Source organism: Phaenicophaeus curvirostris, chromosome 2 (assembly GCF_032191515.1).
Source record: "Phaenicophaeus curvirostris isolate KB17595 chromosome 2, BPBGC_Pcur_1.0, whole genome shotgun sequence".
Taxonomy (NCBI): domain Eukaryota; kingdom Metazoa; phylum Chordata; class Aves; order Cuculiformes; family Cuculidae; genus Phaenicophaeus; species Phaenicophaeus curvirostris.
In genome coordinates, this window is record NC_091393.1 from 119059333 (window position 1) to 119072305 (window position 12973).

The window sequence follows — 12973 nt, forward strand, 5'->3', positions numbered from 1 at the left end:
TGGATATTTTACACCCTCTGATCAAGAAAACAACAGCCTGCTTATTTAAAATTAAGGTTTTCTGGTTATTCAAATTTATTATACAATTAAGCACGTTATTATAACAGAGCATTTAACAAATCATCATGGGCTCTAAGAACACACCAATAAAGCTGAATACTGATAAGTCAGGATAGACACAAATATCTGTGCACCAGAGTCACAAGATCATAAGCCACAACAACAAAATGAGTTTGCCTTATCCCAAATACCAGAAAATGCTTTTAAAGGCCCACAAATAACAAGCAGTTTTCCACTTGCAGCCTGTAATGCTGAGTATGTGTGTTCTCATTTGTTCCTGTGACTCAGTTCTTGGCACAGGCTGTACAGTGCTCTTCTGCAGCAAGGAGATTCTTCAAGTTTCTTGCTCAACAGCTGATCAACTACAGAGCTGTTTTGCAAAATGCTTTTAATATTTGGATAATTCAAGACTGAATAAGCGATAGGACAACTTTTCACTCTGATTTAACACACAATAGAAGTCCTTACCTTCGGTTGAGTCCTGCTGTTCCACAAAGCATCAGGAGCAGAAAGGATTTTGTAAGGGTTGGAGTCAGAAAAAGAAAGACAAAAGAAAAACACTGTTAGCTGTAGTGATTTGAGATTAATTCTCCGTCATTAATACCTTCTTATTGGAATGCTGCACTTAAAATGTTCATTTCTTTCCTCAGACCTCCCCTTGCTTACAGATCCCAAGTCATTTTATAAACTGATGTTATCTTATTTCAGGGTAAAATCTGAGATGCTGCCCTGAACAAGTTGATTTTAATTCAAAGCCACTGTTTTTCCTCATTCTGCCACCAGCTCTTGCTCAATCTCTCCCAGTTTGTTTTTCCTGACATACCACTCTCTACAGTTTGGTGTCACTGTCTCTTAAAAACAAAGTACTCAAGCAACGTAAAAATTTCCAAAACCACTCAAACAGGAACTTCAGGAGAGTTATTCAAGAGGAAATTTCAGAGTCCAGCCCTCGGACGTGCCCAACTCAGTTCCCTCATGGTTGCTGGGACAGCAGAGCAAACATTTGTGTCCCTAAAAGAACGAGTGAAGAATAACAATTCCTTTAATCTGTTATGTGCATAATTTAAAAGTTTCTTTTACACAACTCAGTAAATACTGGTGTGAACTCTAAAACAATGAGGAAGCACGAGTCAGTGCCCCACCAGCAGGTTACACGGCCTTCCCATGTAGACAGGACTGGAGAAATGCAAACTCACGACAAGGAACCAATATTCTCCTTGTCCTGGACCTTCCACATGAGATTAGGAATCTCCTGACATCAGTAACAAGTAAAGCCTTGCGGCAAGCACCACTGATTTCTGTTGAACAGAGCAGGAGAAGGACATGGGAGCCGTGTAAGACCACTCTCTGAGTTCTTCCTGCTCATACGGGTCAAGAAGTAAGTTTTAAAATAGTAACTTCTCAGCACTGCCTCTCAAAAACAATTATTTATTAAACAAGCCTCCACCATCTCTTTTTACTCGGGCTTAGATTTAACACGCATATCTGTGTGATGCAAGAGAACAACAGTGCCTCTGGACCACAGCAGTCGGCACGACTTGCTACGCTGGGGGGTTATTTAAGCCAAGGTTACTCCATGACAGCCACGTTCCAGGGTCATTCAAGCAATAATAACAACACGACCCCTTTCCTCCCTGCCACCTGGCTAAGTCTGAATAAAAGCTCTCCCAAAGTCCTCATGAGCATACTCTTGACTGTGGCAGCTGTTGGTCTGGGGTGGGTCAGAGAGATGGAGGCGTAATGAGGGAACCTCCCTCCCCAGGACTTTGATCCAGACACAGAAGAGAGCAGACAGCTCTTCTGGTTTACTCCAAGAGAGACGCAAGAGCATTTTCTTGGCTCCTTCTGGTCTGAAATGCTACTGGAACCTTTTACTGAAGGACTTCACTAGAAAATGCTCAGTGGCCTTTAGGGGTTCTCCTGCTTGTTCCTGTTCCTACAGGAAGATCATCCTAATTGTAAACTAAAGAAAACAGCAAACCTGGATCCTAAGTCTGAGTTTAGCACCCAGAGATGTGACACTGCTCTTAATTCAGCACACAGTTATGCTCATATTCCCCAGCATCATTCCAAGGCAGGATTATATCACAACAGTGCAGATGACCTTTCCAGCCCTCAATACAGCACATATTATTATATCAAGTATTTAGATTAAAGCAGCAACAACGACATCATCTCAGCAGTCATATCACATGTACAATGTTAAGACGATGGATTATATATTAGGCTACTTAAATCCTCAAGATTAGGTGAGACTAGAGGTCTTAACATAAGTATCTCATTTGGTAAAGAGCTGCACAAACACACAAAACTGTGTCTCACTTGCAGCCTCACTTAATACAAACATTTGCAAATGGAAAACCTACATCCAAGAAACATAGCGCACAGCGCTTAGGATACAGCACAGGTACGTAGAGCTGTAGCTTCATCTGTGACCTTTGGACCAAGAGGAGAATAAATCTGACAAATGCTTCCCTAAGGAAAACATTAAGGGTATATACAATATTACCCAGCACTGTGCTGTGCACATCCAAACCCATTAGCGCTGCAGCCGTGTGCTGCGACAGCTGAGCCCAGAAACCCATCAGAAGGTTTTCAGCTTGATCGGAAATCCTTTGGGAAATTAATAGATATGGAGACGCAGCACCCAGAGCAGCCTGGGCAGCTACAAGCACACACCGACAGTGCCGGGTGTTTAGAGGAGTCTCCATGCCAAAGTATGAGAGGTGATAAAATCATAAATGCCAAGCAACAGCATCTCCTACAGAGCATCGAAGTATCTCCTACAACAAAACATGGATGATGGCAAAGTATGCAAAGGACATTTCCTACGGTTAAGGCTAGTGTTTGCAAAAAAAACCCCACCAGTGGATCCCAATATTGACAACTCAACAGATTGGAATGAATCATGAGTAGTTCTAAAGCAGAAAAAACACATCCAGTTGTGTCACCTGCAAACGGCTGACACCAAACCTCATGTCCAAGCCACTGTCTACAAGGGAGGGGGAACAGGGGTAGGATGAGGGGGAACAATTTTAAGCAGAATGAGGGGACATTTAGATTAGATATTAGAGAGCAATCTTTTCCTGTGAGGGTGGGGAGGCACTGGCCCAGGCTGCCCAGAGAAGTTATGGCCACCACAGCCCTGGAGGTGTTCATGGCCAGGTTGGATGGGGCTTTGAGCAACCTGATCCAGTGGGAGATGTCCATGTCCATGGCAGGGGGGTTGGAACTGGATGAGCTTTAAGGTCCCTTCCAACCCAAACCACTCTATGAGTGGAAGGGAGCACACAGTAGTAGTGTTAGAGAAGCCACACAATAGGGTCCTTGAGGACGCTGCCATGTCAGAGGTGCAGGCAGGAGTCACTGTCTCTCCCTGGCTGACAGCCAGTAAGTCCCATCCATCTCAAATGCAGCAGAACGGTCCAAAACACGAAGGGAAAAATTATCTTTCAGCTACTGAAGGGTGTCACCAAGATGCTTTCAGCTACAGATTTGCACTGGAATCCAGACTGACAGGATCGCCCTTCGCCAGCTCGCCTCTTTTATCTCTTTTCAACTCAATGTCAAACAGCAGTAGGGGGAATCTAATGTATCTAGGCGTTCTAAAATTAAAAAAGGAGGAATAAAATACTCTAAAACAACTGCCTACATTTATTACTATTTTATTTGTTACAGCCAAGCGAATATATAAGCTGTTTCAAGAATGAAAGAAGACATGTAGCCCTGCGTAATCACTTCTTTTTAAGCTAGCTCTTACATGTTACAAGCTTCTTGACGAGGACGTATTTGCTTTCATATAAAAATGCTTGTGATTTCACAGGTCTTATGCACAATTTCAACACTGGATAAAACCAGAGCAATTCCCAGCCGAGACCATCAGTACATATCCAACATCACTACTGCTTCTATTTCATTAAAAATAATAGAATTGCTAACAATTAATCGTATCATAGAATGGTTTGGGTTAGAAGGGAGCTTAAAGACCACCCAGTTCCAAGCCCTTGCCAGGGGCAGGAATATCTTCCACTGGATTAGGTTGCTCCAAGCCCAATCCAGCCTGGTCTTGAACACCTCCAGGGATGGGGCAGCCACCACTTCTATGGCCAACCTTGGCCAGTGCCTCCCCACCTTCATTGTGAATTTCCTCCTGGTATCTAATCTAAATCTCCCCTGTTTCAGCTTACAACCACTCCCCCTCACCCTATTCCTGCACCCCCTGATGAAGCTATTCAAGCGCAATAAACCACTCTGTTCAGCAAGTTATTATCGCTATTTTAATAACATCTGAGATTAGATTTTACTCCGGCTTTCCAGATTCAAAAGGAGAGGGAAGGGACACTGACCTTAAATATATTATCGATTTTTCAAATCTTGTGGGGAAAACACCACAGCGAACGAGTAGAGGTGAAACTAGGAAGAGGTGAGGAGAGCTCAGGCCTTATCTGGCCTTATCTGTTCTGTCTGGCTGCCCCACAGCACAGAGATAGCAGCCAGCTGGCAAATCAGCACATGCTCTAAATCAGTCACAGTGCATCCTGCTTCTTGTCTCAGTCAGAAACAGGCAGCTGGGGCAAACAGGAGGAGAAGGTGGGAGGCAACGAGGCAGAAAGCAGGGAATAGAGGTCCAGAGACTGCAGCTGATCTGACAAGACAGGCAATTTTTTTCTTAAAAAGAACATCTACTGCGCCAGCAGTGACCACAACATCATCCAAACTATTCATTTTGCTGATACTGCTCAACGGCACAAGGCTATGCTGGATATATGGAATTGAAACATATAATTTTATCATTTGCAGAATCTTCTGGAAAAGCAAAATATTAAAAGAATGTGTGGGTTAATAAAAAAAACCCAAAAAAACGAGAGAGGGAACAATTGCAACCGTTACTATGAATTAGGGAGGTCCCAGCAAATTCTCAGAAATGTTTATTGCTTTCCACTTCCAATCTTCCACAACCACTGCAAAACCAAATATATATCAAATTCCAGTGTAATTAGCACTATTTTATGCCCTTCAGGAGGAACTGCTCAGCATAAACCCTTGGAAGTAGCTAAAAACCCAACTAGAAAAAGATACCGATGGAGAAAAACTTGAGGCTCAGCAGCATAAAGGCATCGGTGTCTCCCAGCGATCACTCTGTACGACCACATCTTTATGCTCCCAGATGAGTTAGCTTACCTTAAGTCCATTTGTATTCACATATACTTTATTAAAAGTAAAGTTCGCATCATGTGTCACAGCAATTTATCCTTTGGATACAGGACCAACTCCACTTTGTAGCATGTTCTTTGTACAGAATACTAGAATCATAGAATGCCAGGCTGGAAGGGATCTCAAGGATCATCTGGGCCGAACTTTTTTTTAGCTGATCTATAGTTTCAATGAGATGCTCTGTCAAGCTAAGTCTTAAAAACGTTCAGTGTAGAGGAATCCACCACTTCCCTGGGGAGATTATTCCAATGTTTAACTGTTCTCACAGTGAAAAATTTTCTTCTGGAATACAATTGGAATCTCCCCAGGAGCAACTTAGGCCCATTATCCCTTGTCTTTTCCACGTGACTCCTTGTAAAAAGGGAGCCTCCATCCTTTGGGTAGACACCCTTTATGTACTGGCACATGGTAATAAGGTTTCCCCTAAACCTTCTCCTCTCAAGGCTGAGATATAGTGCCAACCACTGTGCCTCTGATACTCCTTAAATCCAGTATCAAGTGTACAGAGCTCACAGCCCACATTCACAGAGTCTGTTGCAACACTCACAAGCACGATGCCTGCTCCACACTTCCAAGGAAATCAGGAAGAGAAGTTCAATGCTGTAACTACACATTCATTGTCACTTAACACATATGTCAATCAGCACAAGGGGACAGGCAGCCCCAGAGCTGGGCTCCATACCGTGTCAATGGGAAGAAACTTCTGTGTAGCACCAAAAGGACTAATATCTGATGGCCTCCAGAGTTCCCTTCCAACCTCAGCCACTATTAATGAAGCCACAGCATCACAGGATTTGTTGAAGACAAAAGCAGTACAATAACTACTGCGCCATATATCAGCTGTTCCCTGGAACCAAATAACTAATGCTACACTGAGCAGAATTAGTAATCTCTCTCTCCTTCCTTCCCTGCTTAAGTGTGCCCCAAACAGCACCTGTATGAAAAATCCTGAACTATTACAGAATTCTAGAATGGTTTGAGTCAGATCCTTAAAGATCACTCAGTTCCAACCCCTCTGCCATGGGCGGGGACACCTCCCACTGCATCAGGTTGATCAAAGCCCCATCCAACCCGGCCTTCAACACCTCCAGTGACGGGACATCCACCAAGGGCCTCCCAGCCCTCACAAGAAAACATTTCTTCCTAAGATCTCATCTCCATCTCCCCTTTTGCACCTTCAAACTCTTCCCCCTCATCCTATCCCTGCTCTCCCTGATAAAGAGCCACTTTCCAGCATTCCTATAGACTCCTTTCAGTACTGGGAGGCTGCTCTAAGGTCTCCCTGGAGCCTTCTCTTCTCCAGGCTGAACAACCCCACTGTCTCAGCTTGTCCTCCCATGGGAGGTGCTCCAACCATAATGCTCAATTGCTTTTGTGGCTTTTGCATAGTGCTCCTTTTTCACTCACCTGCCATGAGCTTCCCCACTCAAACTCTCACCATCACCTTTGGGGAAACCCTCCAAAGACACAGCAGGATAACGATGCTTAGGAGCACCTCAGAAAAACCAAATACCACATTCATATAAACTTAGTGCAGAGCTTTACTCAGCAAATGTAGGCAGCTTTGTTTGAGGAGCGATGGACGGACTGAAGGGTTGTGCAAGTAAACTCAGCCTTCAAACAAGACTTTTGAGTTAAACCCCCAGCTGTATCCTGGAGGGCAAATACTTGGTGTAGAGCATAATTTTGAAAGGATGTGTGCATCGATTCCTCTGCCTCAGCAGCAGATACCTGCCTGTAATGGGAGGCAGGATTCAACAAACCACTCCTTTGCAGTCTTTCACTTTGAAATAATAGGACTTACAATTTTTCAGTTTCTATTCCACTGCGAATAAGCAAGTAAATTTTCCACTGTACCAGAGGAGCTTCCAACTGGGGAGAAGCTGATATGTTTCACAGGAATTCCTGAGGAGCTCTAGCACCAGCAAGTCTGAAGGAGACATCTTCAGGCATGCCAGATAAGGATGGGGGCACAAAAAAACCTATCAGGAAGATCTTGCATTTGTTTGAAGTTCAGGAGCCCTGCAATCTTTCTGATGCAGGTCCTTTAACTGGCAGCATTTTTCTTTCTATCTGAAAGATCCAGAATAAGGTGTTTTGAAGAGCTGGCAGTTAGTCAGAAGAGACACTGCAATGTTCAGCGTTTTACTGTTTAAATTTCAGCTAAAGAATTTCTTTCCTGGCATAGAAGCAAGCCAGCCAATGATGAAGTAAAATGTAGACAATACATTTCTTTATTTCCCTGGCACAGACAGAATTGAAAGACAGCGGTATGACAACTGATAAGGAACAGTAGAATTCATTGAGGGGTTGTTTCCTCTCAACTACAACTTGCAACACATTTTGCTGCTGGCAGGTAGACAATGAGAGGAAATGCCAACTAAATCAAGTTTGATCACTTCAGGGCTCTTTATCCTACAATACTTAGAAATCCATTTTCGCAGCATATTTCAGAAGATAAGGTACTTAAAGTTGTTTGGTCTAACAGTTTATAAATATTCTTTTTTTTATTATTTTTTTTTAATTCATTTTGCTTGTATAAGAAACAGTGTTGCCAGCAGGACTAGGGAGGTGATTGTCTCCCTGGACTCAGCACTGGTGAGGCCACAACCTTGAATCCTGGGTTCAGTTTTGAGCCCCTCACTCCAAGAAAGACATGGAGGAGCTGGAGCACATCCAGAGAAGGGCAACGAAGTTTGTGAAGGGGCTGGAGAACAAGCCTTATGAGGAGCAGCTGAGGGAGCTGGGGCTGTTTAGCCTGGAACAAAGGAAGCTGAGGAGAGACCTTATCAGTGCCTACAACTCCCTAAAAGGAGGCTGGAGTGAGGTGAGTGTTGGTCTCTTCTCCCAAGGAAGAAGAGACAGGACAAGAGGAAACGGCCTCGAGTTCCACCAGGGGAGGGTCATATTAGACATCAGAAAAAAATTCTTCACAGAAAGGGTTCTCTGGCACTGGCAGAGGTTGCCCAGGGAGGTGGTTGAATCCCCATCCTTGGAATTCTTTAAAAGATGGGTAGATGAGGTGATCAGGGATCTGATTTAGCAGTGGACAGGTACGGTTGTACTCTATGACCTCAAAGGTCTTTTCCAACCAAGTGATTCTATGATTCCCATTTTTACATGTATATCAAGTGCTATCAAAATGCTGGGTTCTACTAGGCTCCAATTTCTGGATTATCACCCAGAATCCATCATCCTCCCACTAATACTGTTCTTACAAAGTCTTTTTTTTACCTCCACAGCAATCCTGAGCTCCTATTAGAGCAAAAAATTGTTCGCTAGCAGAAAGTCTCTTTAAAACAAAAATCCTCAAATACATCACAAAAAGTGGGAAAGAGCATACACAGTTCAACGATGAAACTTGTACAGCTAAAAGGAACAAAAGTAATCACTGTTACTTGGAAAATTCCTCCAGTGCTCCAAGGCATTCCAGGCATAGTTGGTGGTTACTTAGTTTCTACTGACAAAACAATTTTTGCCAGCTCATTCAAATTAAAAAAAAACCCAAAAATACAGCCCCCCCCAGAAAAACAAGGGCAGAACAGCAGCTTTGTGGGTTCGGGCTGTTTTCTAGTTGGAGTTCAATTTTCTGTATTGTTGGTCCCAGTGCAATAATCTGCTTAGTCCTGACCACATTCTAGTAGTGTATGTATCCCAGAAAGCTCGTGTTATGACAAGAAGATTACAGCTTTATCCTTTTGTTTGTACACACTCGGATGTGGGGATACTGTTGTTCTCTAGAGAATGTCTGGTGAACAGCCAGTACCCAAACTTTCTATTGCTATTGTGAATTGCAATATATTTTAATAGATCCTAAAGTAGCTATCACTTTACAACCATGAGCAGGAGGAAAAAAAAGCCCACTTAGGATTCTCCAACCTATTAACTCCGCTGACAGATCTCCTGATGGAAACACGATGGTTTTAGCCCTGGGATTTGGCAGAAAACCTGCTCTGCCTCTGGGAGAATGGCGTGACTTGCTGTAGTTAAATGTGATCTCCAGCCAGCCCAGGAGCTGCATGACGAGCTCCTGAAGAGGTAGGTAGAGCAGCATGTGAGTGTCTGCATAGCTGTACACAAACACGTACAATAACCTTATTCAACAGCATCTGCTAAGTAGGTGTCTGTTCGCACAGCAGTCTCATCCAGTATAGCCTCTAACTTAAGGCAGGGGCTAAAAAGCCAAGCCACTGTCATACAAGTTTAATGATAGAATGGTTTAGTTTGGAAGAGACCTCAAAGCTCATTTAGTTCCAACACCCCTGCCGTGGGCAGGGACACCTCCCACTGGATCAGGTTGCTCCAAGCACCATCCAGCCTGGCCTTGAACACCTCCAGGGATGGGGCAGCCACCACTTCTCTGGGCAACCTGGGCCAGGGCCTCATCACCTTCATCGTATATTTCCTCCTGGTATCTAACATTTCTTCCCAAGATCTCATCCCACTCTCCCCTCTATTTGGCTTCAAATCATTCCTCCTCATCCTATCCCTACATTACCTGATCGAGAGCCCCTCCCCAGCTTTCCTGGGGCCCCTTTCAGTACTGGAGGCTGCTCTAAGGTCTCCTCGCAGCCTTTTCTTCTCCAGGCTGAACAACCCCAACTCTCTCAGCCTGTCCCTGTATAGGACATGCTCTAGGCTTTATATCATCTTTGTGGCCTCCTCTGGACTCACTCTAACAGGTCCATGTCCTTCCCATGCTGAGGACTCCAGGACCAAACACAGGACTCCAGGTAGCATCATCCAATTCATAAACTCATTAGACTCTCTACTTTAAACCAGTAAGAGTTTGTCTGACCCCTTGGAAACACAAATACATCACTCAATCATTTTGGAGGAGAGCTGATTTTTCCCTGCAGACTGGCTTATATTTACAAACTGTACCCGTACACAAATACATGCACGCAATCTTAGCCAACAAAAAATTTAACCTGCTTCAGCACCTCTCTGCTTCAAACAAGGAAGAGGGAAAATGATTAGTCCATGATAAAGAGCATCTCGTATGAAAGAATCTGCAGTTGTGAAGGCTCCAAATCCTAAGAGGAGTCCACAGGCCCTTCAACCTCATAATTAAGCAGGCAGTCACTGGAAGAGACAGAAATTACTCCAAGGACTCTTCAACCCAGGGAACAAGTAATTTTTTGAGAGCATTAAAAATCTAGTAATATTTTCTATTTCTTTTTAATATGCCCTAACTCCCTTAAAACATAATGCACAGAAGATGTGCCTCTCAGTTGCTTAATTGTCTCTGAGTACTTGCTAATTCCCTATTCCTAAGCCTCCTCCCAATGGATAACTTCGGCCATAAAGAAGCTCTACATTACAATACCTGCTACCATATATTTTCTGCAATGACTACATCCCCAAAGAAATTAGTGATTTATCTCATGACTGTCCATGCAATTTATGTTAGATAATCACAAAGACAGCAGCTGGGAAGACACCTTCCAGCTTGATGTTCTAAATAAGTGAAACTATGTCTTTCACCTTGTTTTCTGGTTCCACAAATTTGTCTTGTCTTCAAGTGAAGAGTAACATCCTCCTTTCTTTGTAAAGGGTGATGTTGGTTTGGGGAGATGCATGGACTCAAGTTCTCTGACCTGTAAGTCCACAGGCCACTAAGCAAGGAGGTAGTACTTGAAACAGCTGCAGTTCAAAGAAGAACGTTGCTGTGGCCACATTTTGTAAAGAAAACTATCTTAATATTGTGCTTTGTGTACACACAGTGTATTTACAAGGTTGGGAATGTCACTGGATGCAGTGTCCAGTTACTTTCTGAATCTCAGTGCAATTTCAGCATCACCGAGCATCCCTGAGAAGAGGGAAGTTCTTGGCTGGGCACATAGTGCAAAACTCCCTACCTCAGAGTCAGTTTTGGTGCCTCCAGAACTAGGCAGCTGCCAATCAAAGTATTATTTTCACATGGCAAGTCTATTCATGGCCTGTTTGGGATCCAACTCCAAATTAGGAATTCAAGCAGTATTTAAAACTACATGCAGACTAGAAACCACAAACGATGATGATCTAGTTGCGTACTGCGAGGAATGACAAGAGCTGCAGGCAAGAAGGGTTGGTCATTAGCATAGATGTTATTCGTCTTTCTTCCACAGTTCAATAACTTCCTGAATTTCCTTAATTCAGCATGTACACGTCTCATGATCACAGCGATAAACCAGAGGTTGTTGCACAATACCTATTTACTCTCATCTCAACCTTCCCATTGACGTCCAAGGAGCCTGGGAGGTGAAAGAACAGCACAGCCCCTGTGAACCACTGTAGTAAGAAAAGAATCCAAGAATGGCAGCTTGTCAAAAAGAGCACTTCAAAAATATCTTGAAATATATTAGAAGCCTCAAGCACTCAGCCATAATAAAATCACCGATATCTCTCAAAAGGGAAAAATGTGTTATGCTGTCTCTCTCTTTCTTCCCAAGAGCACAGATGACACCTTCCCCCCATCAACTCTTTCAATGCTATCTATATTCCTCCAACCTGTTTCAGCAAACTCAGCTGATAATATGAAGATTTGAAAACAGGCAGCAATCAATACCCACTTTGACATTTGCTGTATGCTGAATGTCAACAGAAATTTGAAGCATTTTGGCATACACTGATGCATGACTTTTTCTTCACAATTATTTCAAGTCTTTTTACCCAGCACTATATTTATGCAAACCCACTCAAGCAGTTCAGCAGCTGCAAGATCTATTACAAGCAATGCTGAGAAGAGACTCTTTCCTCACCTACCCATACCCCCGCTACAGAAAGCAGGTGTTCCTTTCTGTTGTCATTTCTCCAAGCCATAATGAGCTCTAAGGACTCAAATCTTACCAGCAGAGTAGCTGGCATGAGGAAATAAATAAAATCTTTCTTCCACAGAAACTAAGACTATAAAGAACCACTAAGTCAAGCAGCCAAGATCCCACTGCAGCCCCTCTGTCTGCTGTTTTTCAGGATAATGTTTTTGCCCCAAGCTGCTCCTTTGCCTGACCTAGAAAAGAAACCCCTCTCCTCACTGTTCCATCCAAATCAGCTGTTATTTTCCCAGCATGCGGATGAGAAATAAGCTATAATTAACCTGTTTGCTTAGGAGCAAAGCGAAAATACAGCATATTATGAAAATTACAGGCAAGCCTTCACCATGACAGCTCAGCTCCCATGTCCCATATACGCCCTACAAATGGCTCTGGACTGCTGAAAAAATGCCACAGCACTCCAAGCAGAATGAAATATTTGCTTAAACCTAGAACTGCATGAAAGTGTATAGATCTGCATCATCAAGAACTTGTTCTGAGCAAAAACCTCATCTCTGGATTGAAAAGGAAAGCTTGTGGGCACACCATGCAAATCATAAAGCCAAGAGGCAACTGAATGTACAGCTACAAGGGACAAGCCTGAAGATGCAGCACCTGACCTTGGCTACAGGATTGCAACGTTGCTTGCGTATTCAGCACTTCCATTTCCTTCTCCCTGCAAAATACCGATTTCTTCAGTAAAGTGTCAACTACTGCTGCCTGAAGAAGTGCTGCTGATTTGCTGCAGCATTCCTCTGTGCCCTTCCATTTCCGAAATCTATCCTTTATCCACATGACAAACTTTGCATCTGCTTTGTCTATTCTTCTCCCTGACACCTCAGCAAATCGCTGTGGCCATTTTTAAATGGAAATATTTTGAAAGCTATTCTTGAGTCAATGCACCA

The 12973-nt window shown here is 43.4% G+C and overlaps 1 protein-coding gene across 3 annotated transcripts in view; it reads right to left on the reverse strand.

Moving 5' to 3' along the window:
• KIF13B (kinesin family member 13B) overlaps nucleotides 1-12973 on the reverse strand; it is a 144734-nt gene that overhangs the window by 85174 nt on the left and 46587 nt on the right. For 2 of the 3 annotated variants that reach the window (XM_069850601.1, XM_069850600.1), the window contains exon 3: nucleotides 529-544. In XM_069850601.1, the coding sequence (XP_069706702.1) occupies nucleotides 529-544 (16 nt within the window). The remainder of the gene's footprint in view (nucleotides 1-528; nucleotides 545-12973) is intronic. The other variant, XM_069850602.1, reaches the window with a different exon arrangement.